Source organism: Maniola jurtina, chromosome 9 (genome assembly GCF_905333055.1).
Source record: "Maniola jurtina chromosome 9, ilManJurt1.1, whole genome shotgun sequence".
Lineage (NCBI taxonomy): Eukaryota > Metazoa > Arthropoda > Insecta > Lepidoptera > Nymphalidae > Maniola > Maniola jurtina.
In genome coordinates, this window is record NC_060037.1 from 2663861 (window position 1) to 2686774 (window position 22914).

General features: G+C 37.7%; 3 protein-coding genes across 4 annotated transcripts in view; 2 read left to right on the forward strand and 1 right to left on the reverse strand.

Annotated features, from left to right (window-relative positions):
• The window catches only part of LOC123868392, a 127576-nt gene that overhangs the window by 16234 nt on the left and 88428 nt on the right, over positions 1-22914 (forward strand). For both annotated transcript variants that reach the window (XR_006796639.1, XM_045910899.1), the window contains exon 3: positions 3061-3838. Coding sequence is in view for 1 of the 2 variants with exons in the window: in XM_045910899.1 (XP_045766855.1) it covers positions 3101-3838 (738 nt within the window). In the remaining variant the exon portion in view is untranslated. The remainder of the gene's footprint in view (positions 1-3060; positions 3839-22914) is intronic.
• Positions 5370-8204, forward strand: LOC123868394 (protein ALP1-like). The gene is made up of 2 exons (XM_045910901.1): positions 5370-5800; positions 6966-8204. The coding sequence occupies exons 1-2, from the start codon at positions 5448-5450 to the stop codon at positions 7840-7842; spliced, it is 1230 nt and encodes a 409-aa protein (XP_045766857.1). The 5' UTR covers positions 5370-5447; the 3' UTR covers positions 7843-8204.
• Positions 6159-8652, reverse strand: LOC123868395. Its single transcript, XM_045910902.1, has 2 exons — positions 8202-8652; positions 6159-6890 (listed from the first exon to the last, which is right to left on the reverse strand). The coding sequence occupies exons 1-2, from the start codon at positions 8371-8373 to the stop codon at positions 6214-6216; spliced, it is 849 nt and encodes a 282-aa protein (XP_045766858.1). The 5' UTR covers positions 8374-8652; the 3' UTR covers positions 6159-6213.

Sequence of the window (22914 nt, forward strand, 5' to 3'; positions counted from 1 at the left end):
GGAAGAGCCAGCCCAAGTGTTCTGTGGGTTCACCTTTTAAATAAAGGACTAAAATCGTACGTTTGTCATGGCAGTCAAAAATTAAACAGTAGGTACTATAGGTATAAATAGGTAGAAGATAATGAGAACAATAAAATTAAATAGGTAGAATTTTTTAACTCTCAAAAATCGGTAGAGTAAAATTATTTATCTGGCTAAAATTCCTCAAAGGCCGGCATTGCATTGGCGTTCTGCAAATGTTCATAGGCGGCGGTAATCACTTAACGTCAGGTGGGTGACCCGCCTGCTCGACCCGGTGAAAAACTAAGTATAACGATAGTAGTAAATATAACAATCATCATTTCTTTTTTGCGCCAAAACAATTTAGTTATATCTACTTACTCATAGATCCGGTCTTTTTTTTTTAAAATCTTTATTTTAAGAGATTATTCGCTGGGCGAATATGCCTCTCTATATAGCTGCAATATAGTGCACTCTAAATCAAAATTAATCTAGATTAAAATCTAGCCAGTAATCATCTTATATACCTACTTACATATGAAAGAAGGAATAGGATTGGCATCGAGAGAAAAGACAGAAGTTATTGTTGTCTTCTCTCGATGCCAGTCCTAACCAACCGTACAGTATTAATAAAGCCGACAGAATTGGTGGCGGTATATCTAAAAAGTCTTCTTCTATGTTCCTCATTTCGCGCACATTCCATTGATATATGGACAACATCTTCTGGTATATTGCAAGCACTACAATTAGGTGAGTTAACTTTTTCATTAGATATGCAAATTTATTCAATGGAATGTGCCCCGAACGAAGATGCATCATGAGAGTCATATCCAGTCTATTTAAGCAACTATTGTCAATCCACGACAAAGTAGGTGGCTGTGGCTGGATAGTTTTATACCATATACCCTTCTCCTTTGATCTTTCATCGAAATACTCTTTCCAAGATTCATGACTGGACTTCTTAATTAGATAAAAGCAGTCAGAAAAAAAAAGGGAGCAAAGACACATCAACTCGATCCGGTCTGCAAAAGCTAAAGTCCAATATCGATGAAGTGAAAAATAAACAGGCGATTAATTTCTAAATGTCAATAAGTTTGACGTCATTCGTTATGTATTTCAGTGGGTTTGTTTATAGATGCCGTGAAAACAATTCTTTAGTGCGTTGGCTGAATTCATCAAGGCTATCTCACGTACCTGTGACGGGTTTTATACGGCAGTAGATAAAAATTATATCACCGATTATATCCACTGATTTCTATGACATCAGTGGATATAATCGGGGGATATAATTTTTATCTACTGCCCATGCTAGCCGGGCTGGAATGCTATGGGAATGTTTCTTTCAAAAACCGGTCAAATGCTAGTCGGACTCGCATACGAAGGGTCCCGTACCAACATACAATGTATACCTAACACTTTTATGTAGAACATTGCTAGTTAATAACGGACTGCGCCATCTATACATAGATATGTAATTTAGTAATTTAAGTTTTACGTGAACACATTTTTTTTGTGTGATTATTACCACAAATTCACAGTTTTCGGAGTTTTCCCTTTACTTGTACTATAAGACCATACCTGCCAAATTTCATGATTCTAGGTCAACGGGAAGTACACTATAGGTTTTCTTGACAGACACGACACATCGATGGACACGACAGACGGGCAGACAGACAGACAACAAAGTTATCCTATAAGGCTTCCTTTTTTCCTTTTGGGAATGGAACCCTAAAAAGTAAAGGTACACTTTGATTTGTCTTGGTCTTTTACCTAGGGCTAATCCTCTACTTGTCTGTGAAAATCCCGTTAAAGTCGGTTCCGCCGTTCCGAAGATTAGCCCGTTCAAACAGACAGATGGACAGACAGACAAAAATTCTACGTATATAAAAACGTGTGATTCAGTTATGGTTATCGTTTAAATAAGCATATGATCTTTATATTTGGTAGTTATTTCGAATTTACAGACACTCCAATTTTATTTATTATTAGTATATATATAGATAGTATAGATATGTAATAAAAAGTCCTTTGTGTAGCCAATAATTTTACCATCGCAATAAGAACTGCCTGATTTCACCATCTGCATCAGCACAAAGTCACAGGTTAAAATATTTTCCCCAAATATTTGCATAAATCATTGATAAACTAAGAACTTAGCAGTTATAAATATTTACCTACTCAATAAATTTGCCTTAACGATCTCTGCCTCGATTTTTCCAGAAATAGACTGTTTACTTACTTAACTGTATTGACGTACTTGCTTAATTTAAATAGTATGTTCTAATTGTATCTCAATGTGTATTAATTTAAAAGCTTATTAGCACACAGTAAACAAATCATAGCTATTAATAAAAGCAGGAAATAGTTTGTCGAAATCACAAAAATAACAAGATTTCCACTGCCGCGTGAAGCCAACCGTTTTAAAATGGAATCAGCCTACGCAATTGACCTTTGCTATTTTTATTCTGGTGCTGTCAATCCACTTTGACGTATATTATCAAGCGCGAATAAAGCCCTACAATAGCATCGCAGTCCGTAGGTACCTTCTAAAGTTTTTTTATCAATATCATTGAAAATGTTAAAATAAAATCTTCAGCTAGCGTAATCCAATTACTGTACTGTGTACAAATCGTGGACGCGTGGAATGATGACAAGATTACTGGCTGCATTCACTTGCTAAACGAGTCAGGTTGATCCTTTGCGCAAAAAAATGAGCTAGTGTTTCTGTTACCAGATGATGCAAATAACCGTGGTGAAATGTCCCGTAAGATTTTTAGAACTAATTATCACTACTACATCATTGTATTGCAAATTCAGCAATTGTACTCGTACAATCAGAACGTGTACAATTTGTGTAAATGATTTGATTTTAGACTTTTTTAAGACTGGCATTGCCTGAGCCCTAAAGTTTTCATGGCAATTGGAAGAAAAATGTAATTCTCGATGAGAGACTCATACTTGCGCCACTTACCAGTTTCAGACATTTCTGCTGTTGCTTCCGTATAGACGTTTCCTTCGCGATATGATAAGCAGCTAAATGTTTAATTTGATTTGTTACAGGGGAATTCCAACCAGCGGCAGACTCACATCGCCGCCGACCATGTTGCGACCGGAATCGCCCCTCGCTGATCACCGCAGCCTGCTGCCGCGGCGGCTGCTGCCGGCGAAGGCGCAAATCGCCCCAGCGGACAAGAAGAAAAACAGAAGATCTCTAGAACTAAACCCTCCGTCCAACGATCACGCCCCGTACGATTACCCGAAACTCCTGATCTCAAAAACCACTGATTCCCTTAATACGGAATGTCCACGTAAGCTAATTAATAAGCAAGACTCATCCGAGAGCCTCAAACGGGCGCTTCTAGCTAAAGATGATAAAAAGTGTGGAGCACTCAAGGAAGCAGATAAAAAGGCGCTTGCCAAACAGGACTCCAGTGAAAGCTTAAAAAAGACGTTGCTGTGTCGCCAAGATTCTAATGATAGTGCGAAAAGAAGGGACTCTGATCCGAAATGGATGCAGAAACAAGAAGAGACAAAAAGGAGTTTGGAGGTAAAACGCGGAGGAGATAAGAAAGGTTTATTGGAGACTGATATTGATGACGCTTGTAAGCGGATATATGAGAGGAGGACGGGATGCGCCCGGCCCACGCTACCCCCTGTTGCGGAGAAGGGTGTATCACCAAAATCTCCTAATGGAAGCCCATTAACTCCGGGCGTAGCTGCCGCAGCTGAAGGGGTAGTTCGGTGGGGAAGTGGCCTTTTATCCCCCAAGGAAGAGCCGAGACTAAGGCCTGCGAGAAGCTGGTACGGCTACGGGACGCTGCCAACAGACAGTGATAAGGTAACTTTTCATTTAAATCAAGCTATCTATAGGAATCACTCATATTTACAGTACGAGTAATTTATGTTATAACTAGCTGATGCCCGTCACTTCGTCCGTGTGGATTTAGATTTCCAAAAATCCTGTGGAAACTCTTTGATTTCCGGAAAGAAAGTAGCCTATGCCCTTCTTCATGTTTTCAACGATATCCATGTAAAATCGGATCAATCTGTTGTACCGTTGCGGCGTGGTTGTGGCGTCAATGAACCAACAAACCAAAGACACTTTCGCATTTATAAGATGGGGGTGATTAATGATAAACCTTATAACAGTTTCTTCGCACGTGCGACATAAATATTCCGTATATAATCTGACTGTTTTCCTTCCTGCGTCCTTCATTAGGAATGATCTATGTTAATTTGCGGTGTTTTCTTGACGATTTGTGCCAAGTATTTTAATGCCGTACATAACGGGTGGAAACTGGAAAGTCGACAGTTTTATCTAACTTCTCAGGTTATTTTGGCCTCGAAACTTCGATCTTTCAACTGACTAGGAATCTCTATTTCCAGTACGAGTAATGTATGTGATATAATTAATGGCAAACCTTATAAGTGTCTTCGCACGTGCGACATAAATATTCCGTATACTATAATCTGACAATCTTCCTTCCTGCGTTCTTCATTAGGAATGCTCCGTCTATTCGCGGTGTGGTTTTCTTGATGATTTGTGCCAAGTATTTTAATACCGTACATAACAGGTAAAAACTGGAAAGTCGACATTTTTGTCTAACTTCTCAGGTTATTTTAGGTCTCGATACTTCAATCTACCAACTGAGCACGAAATACTTTTAAATTTACGGATAAAAACTCGTCCTAGTTAGATAAGACTGCATAGTTATTATATCGAAACCTATTAGCCTGATTTGCTGGGTTTTCAACACAATATACAATTACTTGCTCTAGATATTATCACTCGTTCTAAAAACCATCAGGAGACCCATGGGAAATATCAGCTTTTGTTTAAATTGTTTACCCAGCATCGTATATTTAGAATGAAGCGCTTAATCTGAAACAAGATAATGCCCGCGACTTTGTCCGCGTGGATGTAGGATTTAAAAAATCCTGTGGGAACTCTTTAATTTTCTGAGATATGTAGCCGCTCTTCAGCTATCTGTTAAATATCCATGCTAATAAATAAAAGTGTAAATTAAAAATGTATAACACCCCCGACAAGTGAAGGTTACAGTAACTAGAAAAGAGCTGATAACTTTCAAACTGCTGAACCGATTTTCTTGGATTATAGCTAAGAACACTCTCGATCAAGCCACATTTCAAACAAAAAAAACTAAATTAAAATCGGTTTATTAGTTTTGGAGCTACGATGCCACAGGCAGATAAACAGATACACACGTCAAACTTATACCACCCCTCTTTTTGGGTCGGGGGTTAAAAATCACGTCGATCCGTTGCTCCGTTGCGCCGCGATTGAAGGACAAATAACAAACAAACACATTCGCATTTATATTGTGAAATCGTGTTCATAATAATTACTTAGGCCTCCTACGCACTGGCGACCATAGACGCGGCCAGGCCGCCGCGGCTATGGTCGCCGGTGCGTAGGCAAGCGCGACATGTGGACGGCCGAAAAATTTGCAGTCGACTTCCAAGGATGTGTCAAGATGGACGTGCAGAAGATAATCACGCTAACTGTGCTTGTGTATTTACTACGAAAACGAAAACGGAAGATTTCACGTAAAAGACAGTTTTGGGTGCATCCATTACTTTGCGAGAGAAAGACTAAAGGATTATATTATACTTATTTTTTGGATTTAAAAATGTATGAGAAGAGATTCTTTAATTACATGAGAATGTCAACGAATACTTTTAACCTGTTACTGGATACAATAAAACCAAAAATTACTGGAACTGGTAACAACTATCGGAAATGCATTCCAGCAGAAGAAAAATTAGTAATAACAATAAGGTAAGCTTTTTCTTTTTTAAATACAGAATGTTTAAAAAATACGTGATATATTTTAAAGGATGTTTCGGAATGGAGTATTGTGTACAGGAAAAATAAAAATAATGTGATAGGGCCTTTTTTTTTACTTAAACTGCTAAACGGATTTTTTGTAAATTTGAATTATACAAGACTTGATTCTGAATCACCCTAAACCACCACTGTTGCGTTTTTCACAACAACCTGTATAATTCATTGACCAAGGTTTTGCCACTTTAAAAAATTTATGAACTATTGTTCAGTAGTATTCTACTTTACGACTTTGAAAAGGAGAGGAAAAGGGCTTGCTTATAACATGTTTTTAAATATTAAAAAACTGAAGTAGATAATCAAATTATTTGTATTTTCATAACTTAAAAAATGGCAATTGTGAACAATTAATCATTCAAATTGGGAAATAGGTCTATCATTTCTGAATTTTGAGAAATATCAGAATAATGAGTATGAGTATCGCTGTAATTTGAATCATCTGATATCCTGTTGGTAGTAGAATAACCTGAATAACTCGGTCGATGCGGGTCATATTCTTGGTCGTTAAGAGTATTGAAATTACTTGAATAGTTTATGCGCGCTGTTGTAGGTGTACAGTTCGGTTGGTATTTTTCTATAATTTCCATGATTTCCATTTTCGCTTTGGTCTTCATTGCAGCAGGGATTGTTTGAAATCTTTCGAGGAGGGATAAAAGAAACAATCTGTCACAATTTGAATCATTCTGTGTAGTCGCTATGGTCTTATGCAGAACTGAAATTAGAGGGTCTGTATCGGATTCTTCGTTTGGTATTTTTTTCTTCCTTTTTGTTCTAAGCGACTTTGATGCAGACTGTTGAGTCTCAAGATCAGAAGATCTTGCACTTTCATTTTCTTGACTTGCCTCTTCGAGACTATTTTCTGTTGCGTTTGTGTCCAGCACTGATTTCAAAAACAGTAATTGGTTGAAATAGGTGTATTGTGATTTACGTTTTGCAGCAGAACCACTTTTGACATCTTTAAGACGGCGCAGCTCTCTTGTGAAACAGTCTCTAAGGTTTTTCCATCTTTTTTGGAGAGTAATGCCTGTAAATCAATAAATAAATGTAGTACATATTACAAAACTAATATTATGTTTATTAATGTGAATTTTATTTTCAGGTATTTGGCTACTGGGTGTTCTTTATCTCATATAAGTCATGAATACCGTATAGGGCTTCCTACAGTATCGGAAATAGTATTTGATGTTTGTGAAGCAATATGGGAGATATTAAAACCAATTGTGATGCCACAATTGACCAGAGATAAGTGGATTCAAACGGCTGAAGGTTTTCAAAAATACGCCCAATTTCCTAATTGCATCGGAGCCATCGACGGCAAGCACATTAGAGTTATCAAACCACAACATTCGGGATCTCTTTATTACAATTACAAGAATTATTTTTCAATCGTGTTACTTGCAATATGTGATGTAAATTATAAATTTCTTTACGTAGATATTGGAGCATACGGCAAATGCAGTGATTCGTCAATTTACAAAGACTCTGTATTTTATCATAGGCTCTTAAATAATGATCTCGATATTCCGAGCAATAACCCCATCAAAGAAAATGGCCAATCAATGCCGTTCGTTTTAGTGGGTGATGAGGCGTTTTCACTATCGGAACATATGATGCGACCGTATGCTGGGAGAAACTTGAATAATGTAAAGACTAATTTTAATTATCGACTATCCCGTGCCCGCCGCTATATTGAATGTACATTTGGAATATTAGCCAATAAATGGCAGATTCTTCACCGACCCCTAAACGTCAAGAAAGAATTTGCAGTTGTGATTATAAAAGCTCTATGTGTGCTTCATAATTTTGTGCGAGAAAGAGACGGATATGATTTCAAGGACACGTTAACTGTACCAGAGGCTTTATTAGAAATACCTGCATGTTTACCTAATAGAGCAAATAGAACATCAACCGAATATCGAGATATATTCGCAAACTACTTCAGTACCGATGGTCGCTTGCCCTGGCACAATTTGTAAATATATGGGTGCTCGCCGCGAGCCGCCATTGCGCGCCGTAAACAAAATGGCGTCGAACGCACATGCGGTATGAGTAATCTTTTTAAAAAGTTATTCCAATCATTACGAAAACCTGGGAAATTTTAGCAAATAATTGTCAAAACTCATGTGCAAAGCGAAAAATAGTAGAAATAAAATAGTTATACTTTTGACAATTACCTATTTGCTAAAATTTCTTAGATTTTGAATGAACGGAACAACTTTAAAAAAAAATCACTCATGTCACATATACGTGTCGAATGCTACTACAGCACCTGCTGCGTTTATTGTAGTTCATCGCATTATTAATTTACTTAGGCATAATAAAATAAAATACTAACCAAGTTCTGCCTTTTCTTTATCTTCCATGGATTCACCGCCAAATATATCGACCACTTCAAGCCACAACTGCCGCTTAACATCTTTATTGGAGTAATCATTTGATGCTAAATCCCATAAACCTCTTCTATTTTCAACTTCAATTATGAACCTTTCCGTGTCGAAATTGGCCATTGTAAAATAATCACTCTGTAGCTAGCTACACGTCTGGTCGCCGCGGCCGATGCGGTAGCACTGATGAATTTTAATACAGAAGTGATGTTCTCGACGGCCACGATTGGTCGCTGGTCGCGTGGCATCAAATTGGACGCCGCGGCCAACGGTGGCCGCTGGTCGCTGGCCGCTAAGTGCGTAGGGGCTATAGCGATTGCCATATAAAGTCCAGAATTCACTGGCCGCCGCGGCCAGGTCGCGGCGACCATGGTCGCCAGTGCGTAGGAGGCCTTAATTTCTGTCACGAGTCAAAAATTATGATTTATGAATAAGCAGTGGGAAGTAGTTATGTTAGATTTTGAACACGTAATTTTTTTCCTTTTCTTAATACGTAATTACTAATTACCTATAACCTTGAACGGCTAAGATGTGTGAAGCAAATAGCCTTTGGGCAGAATAATCAGTTTCACTTAAATAATTCCAACATCAAAATAATTAAAAGAATAAGCTATGTCGTGTGCTGTGTGGAAGCTAAGCTACGTATGCTTTTGTACCCAAGCCCTCCCTAAATAAGTTATAGCATTACTACTAAGCTATTACTTACAAAGCAGCTTTCGCTGATGCGTCTATATCAGAAGTGCTCCGAGTTTTCCAAATATTCGCCAATCTATTCTTGAACCGTGTCAAAGTTGGCAGGGTAAAAGTCAAAAGTATTGCTCATACTTTTGACTTTTACCCTGCCAACTTTCAATTTAGTTATTTCAAAAGTTATTTCAATAAGTTTCATATATGTATTTGCCACGATTCTTGGCAGTTGCAATTATACTAGCATATATTTATGTCGGTATACACATTAAAAACTTGCATATGACTTCCCCAAAGATTCATCATTTTAATGCACACCATGATTCCCATTTGAATCGAGATTGTCCTCAATAATATTGGATACGTTCTGTAGAAATCGAAAATGAGAGATTTTTTTCTTCAAATAAACTTTTACTATTTACTATTTATTTATTATTTATAACTTTTTGTTTATTTAAAGCTTTTGAATTCTCAAGTGTTCGCCAGTTCGCCATGTCCTATGAATAATGCCTAATATAAATAATATTATTTACCATCGCTGAATAACCTTAAAAAATCGGTCAGTATCGAGTCGGACTCGCTCACGAAAGTTTCGTACCATCGATCGTTCAAGAAAATATAACATTTTAATTTTCATGGCGGCCAATTTCATGGGAGGTTTAGTAATAGGGGCCCGTTGACACTCTTCGGGCATGGAACCATATCAAATTAATACAAGTGTAAATTATAAATTTATAACACCCCCGACAAGTGAAGGTTACAGTAACTAGAAAAGAGCTGATAACTTTCAAACGACTGAACCGATTTTCTTGGATTATAGCTAAGAACACTCTCGATCATGCCACCTTTCAAACTAAAAAAAAACTAAATTAAAATCGGTTCATTACTTTAGGAGCTGCGATGCTACAGATAGATACACAGACACACGTCAACTTATAAAACCCCTCTTTTTGGGTCGGGGTGTTAATTATTCCGGCTATACTCACGTATTTCGTCGACGTAAGCCCGACTACTTTCAAATAATCTCGACTTGTAATGGAAATCACACGATAGTATAAACGCTAAAATTAATAATCATAAAAATCTCGTTTCGTATCTTTATCTTATGGAAACCGTTCATCAATCATAATATTCAAAGCATTAAACATAATTTTTACCTTATGATTTTCTTTGGGTTTTAACTATTGGTGATCTTTGCCCGGGATAATCCGGATTGCTATTAGTATCTTTAAATACCTACTTATAAGTCAAGAAGATTACGTAATATACCTACATAATATGGTTTTTATGGTAGTGCTTCAAGGAAATTTCTATATATATTTTAATACATATCATATTATTGTATTGAAAGAAAGAAAGAAAAAAATAATTTATTCATCTTGTGCAATGAAACGACAAGACAATGAGTACAACAAAACAAAATAATAATAATATATTGCATTGTAATATGGGCCTATGAAAGTAGTCTCGATAGCTACAAAGTGTTGCTACTAGATTTCATCAACAGTCGCTTCAGTACTAAGTGAACATCATCCAAGGTGAACGAACATACATAATATTAGGTATATCGCCGTCAATGGCAGTAAGCGAAACCGTGGCTTAACGGTCAGGGCGTCGTCGGGCACGCATCTAGAAGACGCAGGTTCGATATGTATTAAGTTCAAGTGAGGAGGTACTTAGCAATATTAGGTACTTTGAAAATTTAAATATTTTTGAATTAATGTTCTTCTAAAAAAAACATACAAAATGAAACAAAAATCAGCAAAACGTAAAAATGCTAACACAGACCATTTTCTATGCATTTCAAACCACTTTTAATCACTTCCTACTTAGGTACCCTATTGGTTTCCTTCACCTAGTTTAGAGGTCTTTGCGTCCAAGAGGCCTTGATTATAATCAATCGTTCATTATTTAATCTGATAGTATTTTACCTTTTGTAAAGAAAATTGGCAAATTGCGTAAGTTAGCTTACATCCCGGGGGCGGTCATAATATGCTACTTTTATCCCAGAAAATCGAAGTGTTCCCACGTCCCCATCCGTTTAACCGATTTATATGAAATTTGGTACAGAGGTAGCTTGCGCCCGGAAATTGACATGGCAACTTTTTATACCAGAAAAGCAAAGGGTTCTCACGGGATTTTTGAAGAACCTAAATCCACGCGGACAAAGTTGTGGGCATCATCTAGTCCAGGGGTTCCCAACCTTTTTTTGTCTACTGCCCACTTTAAGAATAAATTATTTTTTAACGCCCCCCTTTTTAAACATACTTAAAAACCGCTAAGTACTTATAACTGATTATTGAAACGCAAATTTATAGTATTCGGACAGAGTATCTTTTATTGAAAATAAAACAAACATAGTCAATTCTTATATAAAAACTAATGTGAAGGTTGAATCTGATGCTGTTCAATAAGTTTGTTGATATCAGGTTCCAATTTACTCAAAAACAGCCGCAAGTCGCCACGTTCGGTAACACGCAAACGATTTCTCTTTTTAGTAAGCAGCGTTGCCACAGCACTAAATCCACGTTCACACAAATATGACGATGGGAATGCTATCAAAAATCGTTGAACAATTGACAACAATCCAGGGTACAATTGCGGGATCGGTTTTTGTAGCCAAAATTCTTGATATCCATTTTTGAATTTGATTTTTATTTCTTCGTATGTTGTCAATTCCGGCTGAGGCTCAGTCGGTGTCTAAGAGTCTTCCTAGCTAGGTAGATGAAATTATAAATCGACCCCAAAGCCCTACACAATGCCCCCCTTTTTTTCCCTGGGTCTCTTACCGCCCCCCTTTAGGCCTGCAGCGCCCACAAGGGGGCGTTATCGCCCACGTTGGGAAAGACTGATCTAGTCCTTAATATCAATCATAGGTTTATCTAATCTATCAAAACCAATCTAGAATAATGAGCAGATTCTGGTTATTTACTTACCAAGAATAAGGAAAAATATTAGCATGGGTTTAAATCAATGCATATAAATAGGTACAATATATCCTTCACGTATTCAATATGAAACAACCACTCGTTTGTTATTCTTCACAGCCGCAGTAGCAACTGTACACACAAGGAATAGCAATTTGTTACACCTTCCCATTTAATTATGCCAAGCATGATATATTATGTACAAAGTGCTGATGGCTGACGCTAATAAACGTAGAGTAAATACATACAGTGATATGACGCCCTTGATGTTAGTGGCCGAGCCTAACGATTGTAACTCGTATCGCAGATCACACTAATATTATAAAGGCGAAAGTTTGTATGTGTGTGTTTGGGCTGAAATTTAGAATGGAGATAGATTATACTCTGGATTAGCACATAGGCTACTTTTTATCCCGGAAAATCAAAGAGTTCCCACGGGATTTTTAAAAAACTACATCCACGCGAACGAAGTCGCGGGTTTCAGCTAGTTACTCAATAGTACCTAATCTTTCAGTACAGAAGGCTCACTCAGCAATGACGTTTAATAAATGGCAACTCTTGTACGACGCAATAATATGCAATACAACTCGCATAGCACTGCGGCCTAAAATTAACAAAAGCTCTTTTTACTCGACTGGGGCAAAGCCAAAAGAAAGGGTTATGATTTTATGTAAGACTTTTGCAGAAGCCATCAGAGGAGCGCGCCGCATATGTAGGTATATTTCTCGGGCTATGACTCACGTGTGCCCAGCATGCCACTACAAAGCAATATAAACAAGTTTATTCTGTCGTCTTTGACGGCCTCCCAGGCGCACTGGTACCTAAGCGCTGTGGTCTGATTAGTGGAAGGTCCCGGGTTGGATTCCCGACAGGGGTTCAGAATTTTATAATTTCTGAATTTCTGGTCTGGTCTGGTGGGAGGCTTTGACTGTGGCTGGTTACCATCCTACCGGTAAAGCCGTGCCGCCAAGCGATTTAGCGTTCCGGTACGATGGCGTGTAGAAACTAAAGGGGTAGGTATATGGGTTTAATAAAAATTGCCATATCCCTTCCAGGTTAACCCGCTTCCATCTTAGACTGCATCATTACTTACTACTAGGTGATATTGCAGTCAAGGGCTAACTTGTATCTGAATGAAAAAAAAAAAATTCTGCTGGTCGGTATACCTAAATCCTCTCCCTTCTCGCCCCTATGTATGCCAAACGAAAGTGTCTTAGTTTGACTTGTTGGAAAACAGATGCTGTATCTCGGCTCTTCTCCTGTCTGCAAGTGTGCGTTGCGCCTAATAAGTACCCAATTGAAAAACTTTAATAGCTAGCGCAAAAAGACTGAGTGGAGAAGAGCCGATTCTTTTTGATAGTGCCAATTTAAACTCTAGCTGCTCAGCTAGAATGAGGGGTGTTTTGTCTTCTTCCTGCGTGGTTTCCTCAATTTTGAGGATCGTGGATCCCCTTTGATGCAATCTTTGCTACGATGTTCTTGCATTGCGCTCTGTTTCTTGCCGCGTGGATTGCATCGCAGATGGGTGTGTTGACCGCTTCTTTTATTTGGTCTCACCAACGTCTCAGGCTACGTCCGCGGGGTCTCTTTGCTTCGATCTTGCCAGTGACCATGAGTTTTTTAATATTGCTGGCTAGAGGGGTGTTTTACTATCAATGCAATAGAGCAATTAGATGATTGATTTGATTTGAATACATACGCTATTCCGGAATCGCAGGAATCACTTTTCGCTGAAAGTTTTGATGAACAGAACAGAAGTCGGTGAAAAGTGATCGTCTGTAGTCGCCTTTAGACTTTATTATTGTGAAGCGTTGATGATCAATGATCATAATAAATATTATGTTTTTATTATCGTTGTTTTTGCTATTCAAAGTTATAGCCTATAATTAGCCGAGGTCGAATGTGGTACACGGTAGGTACTAAAAGTTTAAAACTATTGGTTACGCGATGTGGGTCAAGAATCGAGTGTCTTCATTGTTCTTACGACCTGTAAACATAGGTCATTTAACTCTGCTTTAATGTCTTATTCGTAAGGCTAAAACACTTTTCCCTTGCAATTTAAGTACCGTTGGGTTTTGGAAAATCGTCGCCCAACTTCACCAAAGCGGGGTTATTACAGAGTACGTAGGTACCTATGCCAAGAATAATTTACTTTTGGACAACTTATAATACACTAGCTGATGCCTGCAGCTTCGCCCACGTGGATTGGTCAGATCCCCTGCAGCATCAGGATTGAGGAGTTGGACTCCAAATTTTTTATGAAACAATGTCGCAAAGTTCCTCTATCGATTAAAAAAGAAATGACGCAAATCGGTTCAGAAATCTCGGAGATTTCAGTGTACATAGGTAGAAAAACACAACTCCCTTTTTGAAAGTCGGTTAACAAAGTAGCCTATGTTACTCCCTGGTCAATTCTCTACTTGTCTGTGAAAATCCCGTCAAAATCGGTTCAGCCGTTCCCAAGATTAGCCTTTTCAAACAGACAGACAGACAGACAGACAGACAAAAATTTTAAAAACGTGTGATTCAGTTATAGTATCGTTCAAATAACCATATGACCTTAATATGCGGTAGTTATTTCGAAATTACAGACAGACACTCCAATTTTATTTATTAGTATATAGATTTCACCAATTTATTAACCCCCGACCCAAAAAGAGGGGTGTTATAAGTTTGACGTGTGTATCTGTGTATCTGTGTATCTGTGTATCTGTCTGTGGCATCGTAGCGCCTAAACGAATGAACCGATTTTAATTTAGTTTTTTTTGTTTGAAAGGTGGCTTGATCGAGAGTGTTCTTAGCTATAATCTAAAAAAATTGGTTCAGCCGTTTAAGAGTTATCAGCTCTTTTCTAGTTTTCTTGTAGAAAAGAAGGTTAGATAACCGTTAGGTTCATAATATTATGTCAATAGACAAATGTCAAGCTGTCAAGATGGACGTTGCCTAAATACATAATTATTTATTTGAAAATGATGTTTTGGAAAACTCAAATACTTTGGATCGTCGGGGGTGTTATAAATTTTTAATTTACACTTGTTTATACTTTGGACATATTATGTACCTTAGATTAGCTATTCTTTGTAATAGCGTTTTTTAGTTGTCTAGTGCAGTTTTGAATGAGTCAAAAGAATGAGTAATGTCAAAAACCGGCCAAGTGCGAGTCAGACTTGCGCACCGAGGGTTCCGTGCTCGGGTATTTTTCGAAATTTTGCACGATAATTGCATAAAAATAAATAAAAATCTGTATTAGAATGTACAGGTAAAGCCCTTTTCCTTCAGGCTCAAAATGTTGAATTCCTAAAATGTTGAATTCTCATAATGTTGAATTAGCAAAATGTTGAATTTTGGAATTGTAACTTTGTTTTGTAAGTTGAAGAAACTTATCTCAGGCAGATTATTTTAGGTAGAAAAAATCGTCATTTATCAAGCGGTGATGTATGATGAATTATTATTATTATCGATCACTTAACACAAGCACGCGAACTGCGTTAGTTAACAAACCAACCGGTCACCATCATCGGTCAACGGAGGTCGAGGAAGTACTTACAACGTGGTAATATAGTAGCTGAGCGAGCATACATGATACAGCTCTCTTAATACGAGCTTTTTAATAAAAACCGGTCAAGTGCGAGTTGGGCCTCACTCTTTTTGAGTTCCGTACATAATTATGAACATCATATTTTGGTTGTATGAAATATTTCTTTTCCGAGCTAGAACATTGCAATAAACCGTGAAAGAAAAACCAGAAAAATGTTCGTTTATTTTGGTCACCACTTTGTACACATACTCGTACTTTACTCAATGAGCTCCAAATGATGATACCCCCTGTGCTAAGGTAAGAAAAAAAAAATTGGCTCCTTTCTCAGGTATGGGAGTCCCCCTGAAAAATAATTGAATTCTTAATTTACTGTGGTTTTGGGTCAACGTTCTACACCAAGTAATAAATTTCAGGTTTGTCACTCACCAAGTACCAAAAATTCAGATGACGAAGTGAGTGACACACGGACAGACAGACAGACAGCAGAGTGATAGGGCTCCGTTTTTACCCGTTGGGTACGGAACCCTTAAAACGATTTTATGCTAACGATATTCTTTCTTGAGTTCCTCAATGGTATAATATGGTAATAATAACTAACAGGCTGGGGTTTTATTCTAAGCTAACAGGATCTTTAAAACACCTAAATCAACGTGGACGAAGCTAATTTCCTTATGAAATCTATTTGAACAACAACAAAATGGCAAACTTCGGTAAATATCAAAGCCAATGCGGACGTGGAATCATTTCTTTCTTACTTCAATTAACATTTTGAGTTTTTGCTTCACCAGGGAAGCATAACGTGATAAATTGGGTTTTAAATGTGTCCGTGCTAAGGAGCGGACGATTTCAATTAAATTGAGCGTATACAATCATTAACTCCCACCGACCCAAAAAGAGGGGTGTTTTAAGTTTGACGTGTGTATCTGTGTATCTGTCTGTGGCATCGTAGCTCCTAAACTAATGAACCGATTTTAATTTAGCTTTTTTTGTTTAAAAGGTGGCTTGATCGAGAGTGTTCTTAGCTATAATCCAAGAAAATCGGTTCAGCCGTTTGAAAGTTATCAGCTCTTTTCTAGTTACTGTAACCTTCACTTGTGGGGGGTGTTATAAATTTTTAATTTACACTTGTTTTACGATTCATTTATTCTTGACTGTCGAAAAAAATTTTATTGACATCCACATTAGATGTTTTAAGTCAAAATTTAGATGGAATGTAGGAGTTCATATCTCTCGTGCCTTCCCCAGATATGCGACTTTTCTGATCACCTACTTAATTAGTTCGTTTTTTTAAGTACCCACTGTAAAATGTGTATCTTCTACAACCATGTCTACTGATGCGGAACAGCATATTTCGCTCTCCAATGAGTTATGCTTGTGCATGGACGTATTGAAGTTGACAACACTGACACTTTCGTGGCACTCTTACTGTATTCGGTCCTATTCTAGCCAAAACTACTATTTACTCTCCTATAAGTTTTTGCGGAAGTGCCGGGAAGTATTGTAGTCGACGAAACAGACATTTGTCACTTAAGTCTCTTTTCGACGTGCTCTCACGTTTGCGGATCTATAAGCCATATTTTGCTTGTTACTTGTTACTAATTAGCATTTTTTACTTTAGCCAAACTGATGTGGAACGTATAATTTACTCTTCAATGAGTTTTTCATTATCAAGGAAGTGTACGAACGTGTTGAAGTCAACGACACTGACACTGTTGCTTACGTGATTATGTCACTTCGACGCGCTTTCTCTGCATGCGGTCCTAAAGTGCTTTAATTTACCGTAAAATTTGTATATTCCACAAGCCATCTATCTCTACTGATGCGGAACGACATAATTCACTCTCCAATAAGTTTTTGCGGAAGTGCCGGGAAGTATTGAAGTCGACCACACTGACACTTGCTTACGTGATATGTCACTTCGCCGCGCTGTCACTGTATGCGCTCCTATAAGTGTTTTAATGCATATCCATACGTCCATACTTAATATTATAAATGTGAAAGTGTGTCTGTCTGTCTGTCTGCTACGTTTTCACGGCTCAACCACTGAACCGATTTGAACGAAAGGTAGAGTTAGCTTACATCCCGGGGACGGTCATCAGCTACTTTTTATCTCGGAAAATCAAAGAGTTCCCACGGGATTTTTAAAAGACCTAAATCCACGCGGACGGAGTCGCGGGTATCATCCAGTTTTTATAAAAGTATCTTCCATCTCTCCTGCTACAAAAGAGCATAATTCACTCTCCAATAAGTTTTTGCGGAAGTGCCGGGAAGCATTGAAGTCGACGACACTGACACTTGTCGGTTACGTCACTTTTCGACGCGCACTCGCCGCGTGCGGACGCCCGGGGTCACGTCGCGGCGTCGCAGGCGCACGTTTTTGTTTGACTTCTTACTTTTAAGTCACTTTCGTTATCGTCGTAACAGCGATAGCGTCTTTAAAGTGGTACAGTTTCTGTTGTACACAAAGCCTAAAATTAAATTGCCACTACTAAATTAATCCCTTATTTAAGGGTAGTTATAAAGGGTGTCACTTTTAGTTTAATTCGGGGTGTGTGTACTAAATGAATAGTGCACCAGCTGGTTTTTAGTGACGGTAATTTTGTGAAGTGTCAGTGAGTGCATAGTACCCTCCGTGTAGGTACCTACTTAATGTTCGGTTTGAGAATGTTATCAGGTGGTTTAGTGATAAGGTATTTTCAATAATGCCTAACGAGCCTCGTCGAACAAAAGTAAGTTTTTGACGTAACAAACAATCACGTTTCTAGATCAATGTGCTACGTGACAGGTAGTTTTTAACCCCCGACCCAAAAAGAGGGGTGTTATAAGTTTGACGTGTGTATCTGTGTATCCGACAGTATAGTCTTAAACTGAATAGAACGTAGGTACAGGTATTTTACAGTTGCTCTAAAATAGGTCTATTTTTAGGCCGTTATCGGTCTGTTATCGCTCACTTAGGCGTACCTAATGCGTGACCAAACTAAATACCGTGTGTCATTCACAGATAAAAGTTGAATTTATTTTAATTAACTCAATGTTAATTACAAATCAGCAATCAACCTTGATGACGTGCTATTATTATTTTGAACCAGAAATATTCCATTGTTGGTAATTGAAAATCCGTAGGAAAACGAAAGTAAAATAAAATAAATTACAAATATTTTTACTAGCGGATATCCGCGACTTCGTCCGCGTGGATTTAGGTTTTTAAAGATCCCGTGGGAACTGTTTGATTTCCGGGATAAAAAGTTGCCTATGTCAATTACAGGGGCACAAGCTACCTCGGTCCCACATTTCATGTAAGTAAATCGGTTTAGCAGATGGGTCTACAGGAATCCCGTGGGAACCTTTTGATTTTCCGGGATAAAAGTAGCCTATGACCGTCCCCGGGACATAAAGTAACTCTGTACCTTTCGTTAGAATCGGTTGGGCCGTTAAAAGGTAGCAAACAGACAGACAGACACAGTTTCACATTAGTAATATTAGTATGGATATGGATTAAATTAAACTTTTACAAATACCTACTTTTGAATCCTCTAAAGCATCTATCTACCACTGGTTCGGAATGCATGAAAGTAAACCACATAGCTCAATAAATCAGCAAGCTGAAGTGGCAGTGGGCAGGCCATGTCTGTCGTAGAACTGACGCGATGGCCTCTGCAGGGGACGTATTCTGGAGTGTAGACCGCGTACAAGCAAGCGCAGTGTGAGACGATCTCCAACCAGCTGGACTGACGACCTTCAGAAGATAGTGGGAAGTGGGTGGATGACGAAGGCGGACGACCGTATGTGGTGGTGCGCCTATTTCCAGCTGTGTACGCAAACTAGCTATGATTGATATTCCAAAGTGGAATGCAATTTGTAAATGGGTTGACGATAAAGATTCTCTCAACTTTAAGGGAATTGCTCCCTACGTCGTACGTATTCGTAAATTCCTGACTCTAAACGTTATCAAGCAACGCATTGTTGCCATAAAATATCTGTTATTGTAATGGATATATTCATTTGAAATTTCGTCACAGAATATAATGCCAATGTCAGCCTTGATAACAATATAATATTCACGTTTGTACAGTCGCCATAGATAAAATACAAATTATCAAGTGTTATAAATTACGCAAGTGAAATAAAAACCGGTTAAGTGCGAGTACGTACCATCGTACAAGAAATAACACTTTTTAATTTTTTTTTGTGACGTACCTAACTATAATTTACGGTTTTTGAATTATTTGTATTTCAGACACAACAGACAGACAGATATACAACGAAGTGATCCTGAATATAAGGGTTCCTTTTTCTGTAGAGATACGGAACCCTAAAAAGATACGTAAACGTTCATGAAATTGTATCAAAGTAGGGAGTTATCTTGAAAAATACCGGTATTTACAGTGATATAATATAATGTACTTACTTTATATTACACTAGCGACCTGCCCCGGCTTCGCACGGGTGGACATTTATTTTTTCTATTTTCCGGGATAAAATATAGCCTATACGGATTCGGAAGAATCCCTCCAAGTAATGGTAAAAGAAATTTTGAAATCGGTCCAGTAGTTTTTGAGCCTATTCAATACAAACATACAAAAATACAAAGTTTTCTTTTTATAATATTAGTATAGATTCCGGTAATGTGGCTAATTCTGTTGTACACACTAAACTAAACTAATTGATTGACCTAAACCTAGTGCTATCCTTTTCTGTAAGGAGCATTATAAAAGCGATAGCTATACATTTAGACTTAGCTTAGAGCATTTTAGTTTAGCTTAGAGATCGTGTAAGTGTGAAGGCACATTATTATTTAACGCTGTTGTTGTTGAACTAAGATTGAATTAAGAAAAACTCGCAGATACAAAGTCATACAAAATGTATTATTTATTTATCATTTTTTGTAATTTCTTTATATTTGAACTAACTTCGTCCACGTGGATTTAGGAACTTTAGTTCTAATTGGAATTTTTCAACATGTTTTATTAGCAGAGCCTTCATGTATCTAGTTCTAGCGAACGGATAGGCAAAATTTCAAGTTTCTAGACCCAACCGTTTCAGCTGTACGTTGATTTTGGGCCTATAGCTAACATACCTTCTGCCATTGAGATATTTATTGCGTTGTTTTATTTATAAATAAATATAGATCATCCCGGCTATCTCACGTGGTTAGCTGTAGACTAGTTTCGAACCCAACCGGGTTCCTTTTTCACAAGGACTCGGCTCGCGACGCGGCACGGTTGAGACTGCGTGCTGCTCGTACTAATCACGTGAGTACAGCCGGGATCATCTGCATTTATAATGGAAATCAATCACGATAGTTTAAACGCTAAAATGTTTTATTTAATATCGAAATGAAATGTAAAAATATTTAAGTATTTCAAGTTCACAACCGATTCGGAAAGCACATTACTGAAAGCAACGCAAGAAGCAAATGGCAAGAAACTCAGCAGTTTTTGAAGCTGACTGTACAAATCGCAAGTCACTAAAAATCGATAGATTTTGTTACATGCAAAAGCAGAACAAGGCCAATCCGCTGGAATGACTTGACTAACTAATGAGCTACAAAGGTTCAAAGAAATATAGCTACCTATATTTATTCGTCGAACTTAGGCATACTTACATACATTTCCTCTCTAAGCTAAACCGTGAACGCTGACATCCTTATGGGATCGATATTCAATCAACTGTAGATACAAAGAGTTTCTGCTCAACGTTTCTGATACGAACCACTTGGTATGGAATGCCCTTCCGGCGTCCGTGTTTCCTGCCATGTATAACTTGAATACTTCAAGGCAAGAGTGAAAAGGCATCTTCTATGCAAGCGCGTTCCAACCTAGATCTAATCATTGCTCTGTTTCTCGTCGTCAAGTGCAAGCCTATCATCTCACAATACAAAAATTAAAATAAAAAAGAGTCCCTCCTCCTTTTTAGGGTTCCGTACCTCAAAAGAAAAAACGCAACCCTTATAGGATCACTTTGTTTTCTGTCTGTCCATCTGTCTGTCAGGAAAAACCCGAAAACCGTGAAATTGTGCTTAAAAAAAATTAAAATGCTATTTCTTGAACGAAGGTACGGAACCCTTCGTGTACGAGTCCGACTCGCATTTGACCGGTTTTGTTAAGATTGTGGAAGATTTCGTGATATTCTAAAACATTCAGAGTCAAGGCCGAAATGCGAAGCGTAGCAGATGTACGTTACAAAATTACTTTCTCACACACTAAGATCTGGACAACGTCACTGGAACTAAAATAACCAATATAATCCAATTTTTTAACCCCCGACCCAAAAAGAGGGGTGTTATAAGTTTGACGTGTGTATCTGTGTGTCTGTGTATCTGTGTATCTGTCTGTGGTATCGTAGCGCCTAAACGAATGAACCGATTTTAATTTAGTTTTTTTTATTTGAAAGATGGCTTGATCGAGAGTGTTCTTAGCTATAATCAAAGAAAATCGGTTCAGCCGTTTGAAAGTTATCAGCTATTTTCTAGTTACTGTAACCTTCACTTGTCGGGGGTGTTATAAATTTTTAATTTACACTTGTTGAATAGTTTTTTTAAAGAAATTTATTAAAGTTATTTTTAGGGTTCTGTACCTCAAAAGGAAAAAGGAACCCTTATAGGATTATTTCGTTGTCTGTCTGGCGTGTCTGTCAAGAAACCTAAAGGGTAGTTCCCGTTGACCTAGAAACATGTTTGACAGGTGGGTAAGACTTATAGCACACGTATGGAAAAAATCCGTAATCCGTGGTTATCTACATTACAAAGAAAAAGTTAAAGTTTAATTGAATAAAAATATTTTTATTTTATTTTAAGGACACCTAGCTACTTGCCAAATTTCATGATTCTAGGTCAATGGGAAGTACCCTATAGGTTTTGATTTCGTTGTGAGTCAAACACGAATAGCAGGTGACCAAGTTGTATAGAAAAGTCGAACATTTCTTACTTTACAAAGTACCTATGTGCAATTAAGATAAGTAATCCGACAAAGTGTATACACAATTTTCAAGGCCCCTTCAGTTACAGCTGAAATCTTTCAATCGTAAATTGTGTGTCGTAAAAAGTGTCTTTTGTTAAGAGATAATGCGCAGGAAACTAGAATGGATAACTGTCGGTATTCCCAATAGGTAGGTAATTAATTGTAAAAAAAAAAAAAAAAAAAAAACTTTTTACTTAAATTTTCATGAAGTACTTAAACAGGAAACGCCTGGATCCATATATACCTACTCTATTCACTGTGTCTGGGAAATCGTTGAGTCTAAAGGACAACGCACAGCTGCAGAGTGAAGTGGAGCCATCAGCCAATGCGCAGGCGTCTTCTGATTAAACTCAAATTACGCGTTAATTATTTTGGCAAAGCGGCAGCAGTATATATAATTAATTAAAGATTAAGGTAAAGTATAAGTAATTAAAGATGCTGATTGATAACGGAAAAGCTGCTTCGATCATTGTTACAATCTCATTGCTGTAATTGGCTGAATTTATGGTATTCTGTCTACCGCTATGCATTTCACTCAATAGTGAGAGCACAT

Bases quoted from the DNA above. Each gene is read 5' to 3' on its own strand.
- LOC123868394 (XM_045910901.1), top strand. From the start codon at position 5,448: ATGTGGACGGCCGAAAAATTTGCAGTCGACTTCCAAGGATGTGTCAAG. The intron at 5,801-6,965 runs GTAAGCTTTTTC...TTTTATTTTCAG, and splicing joins AAATTAGTAATAACAATAAG to GTATTTGGCTACTGGGTGTT.
- LOC123868395 (XM_045910902.1), bottom strand. From the start codon at position 8,373: ATGGCCAATTTCGACACGGAAAGGTTCATAATTGAAGTTGAAAATAGA. The intron at 6,891-8,201 runs GTTAGTATTTTA...ATTGATTTACAG, and splicing joins TAAAGAAAAGGCAGAACTTG to GCATTACTCTCCAAAAAAGA.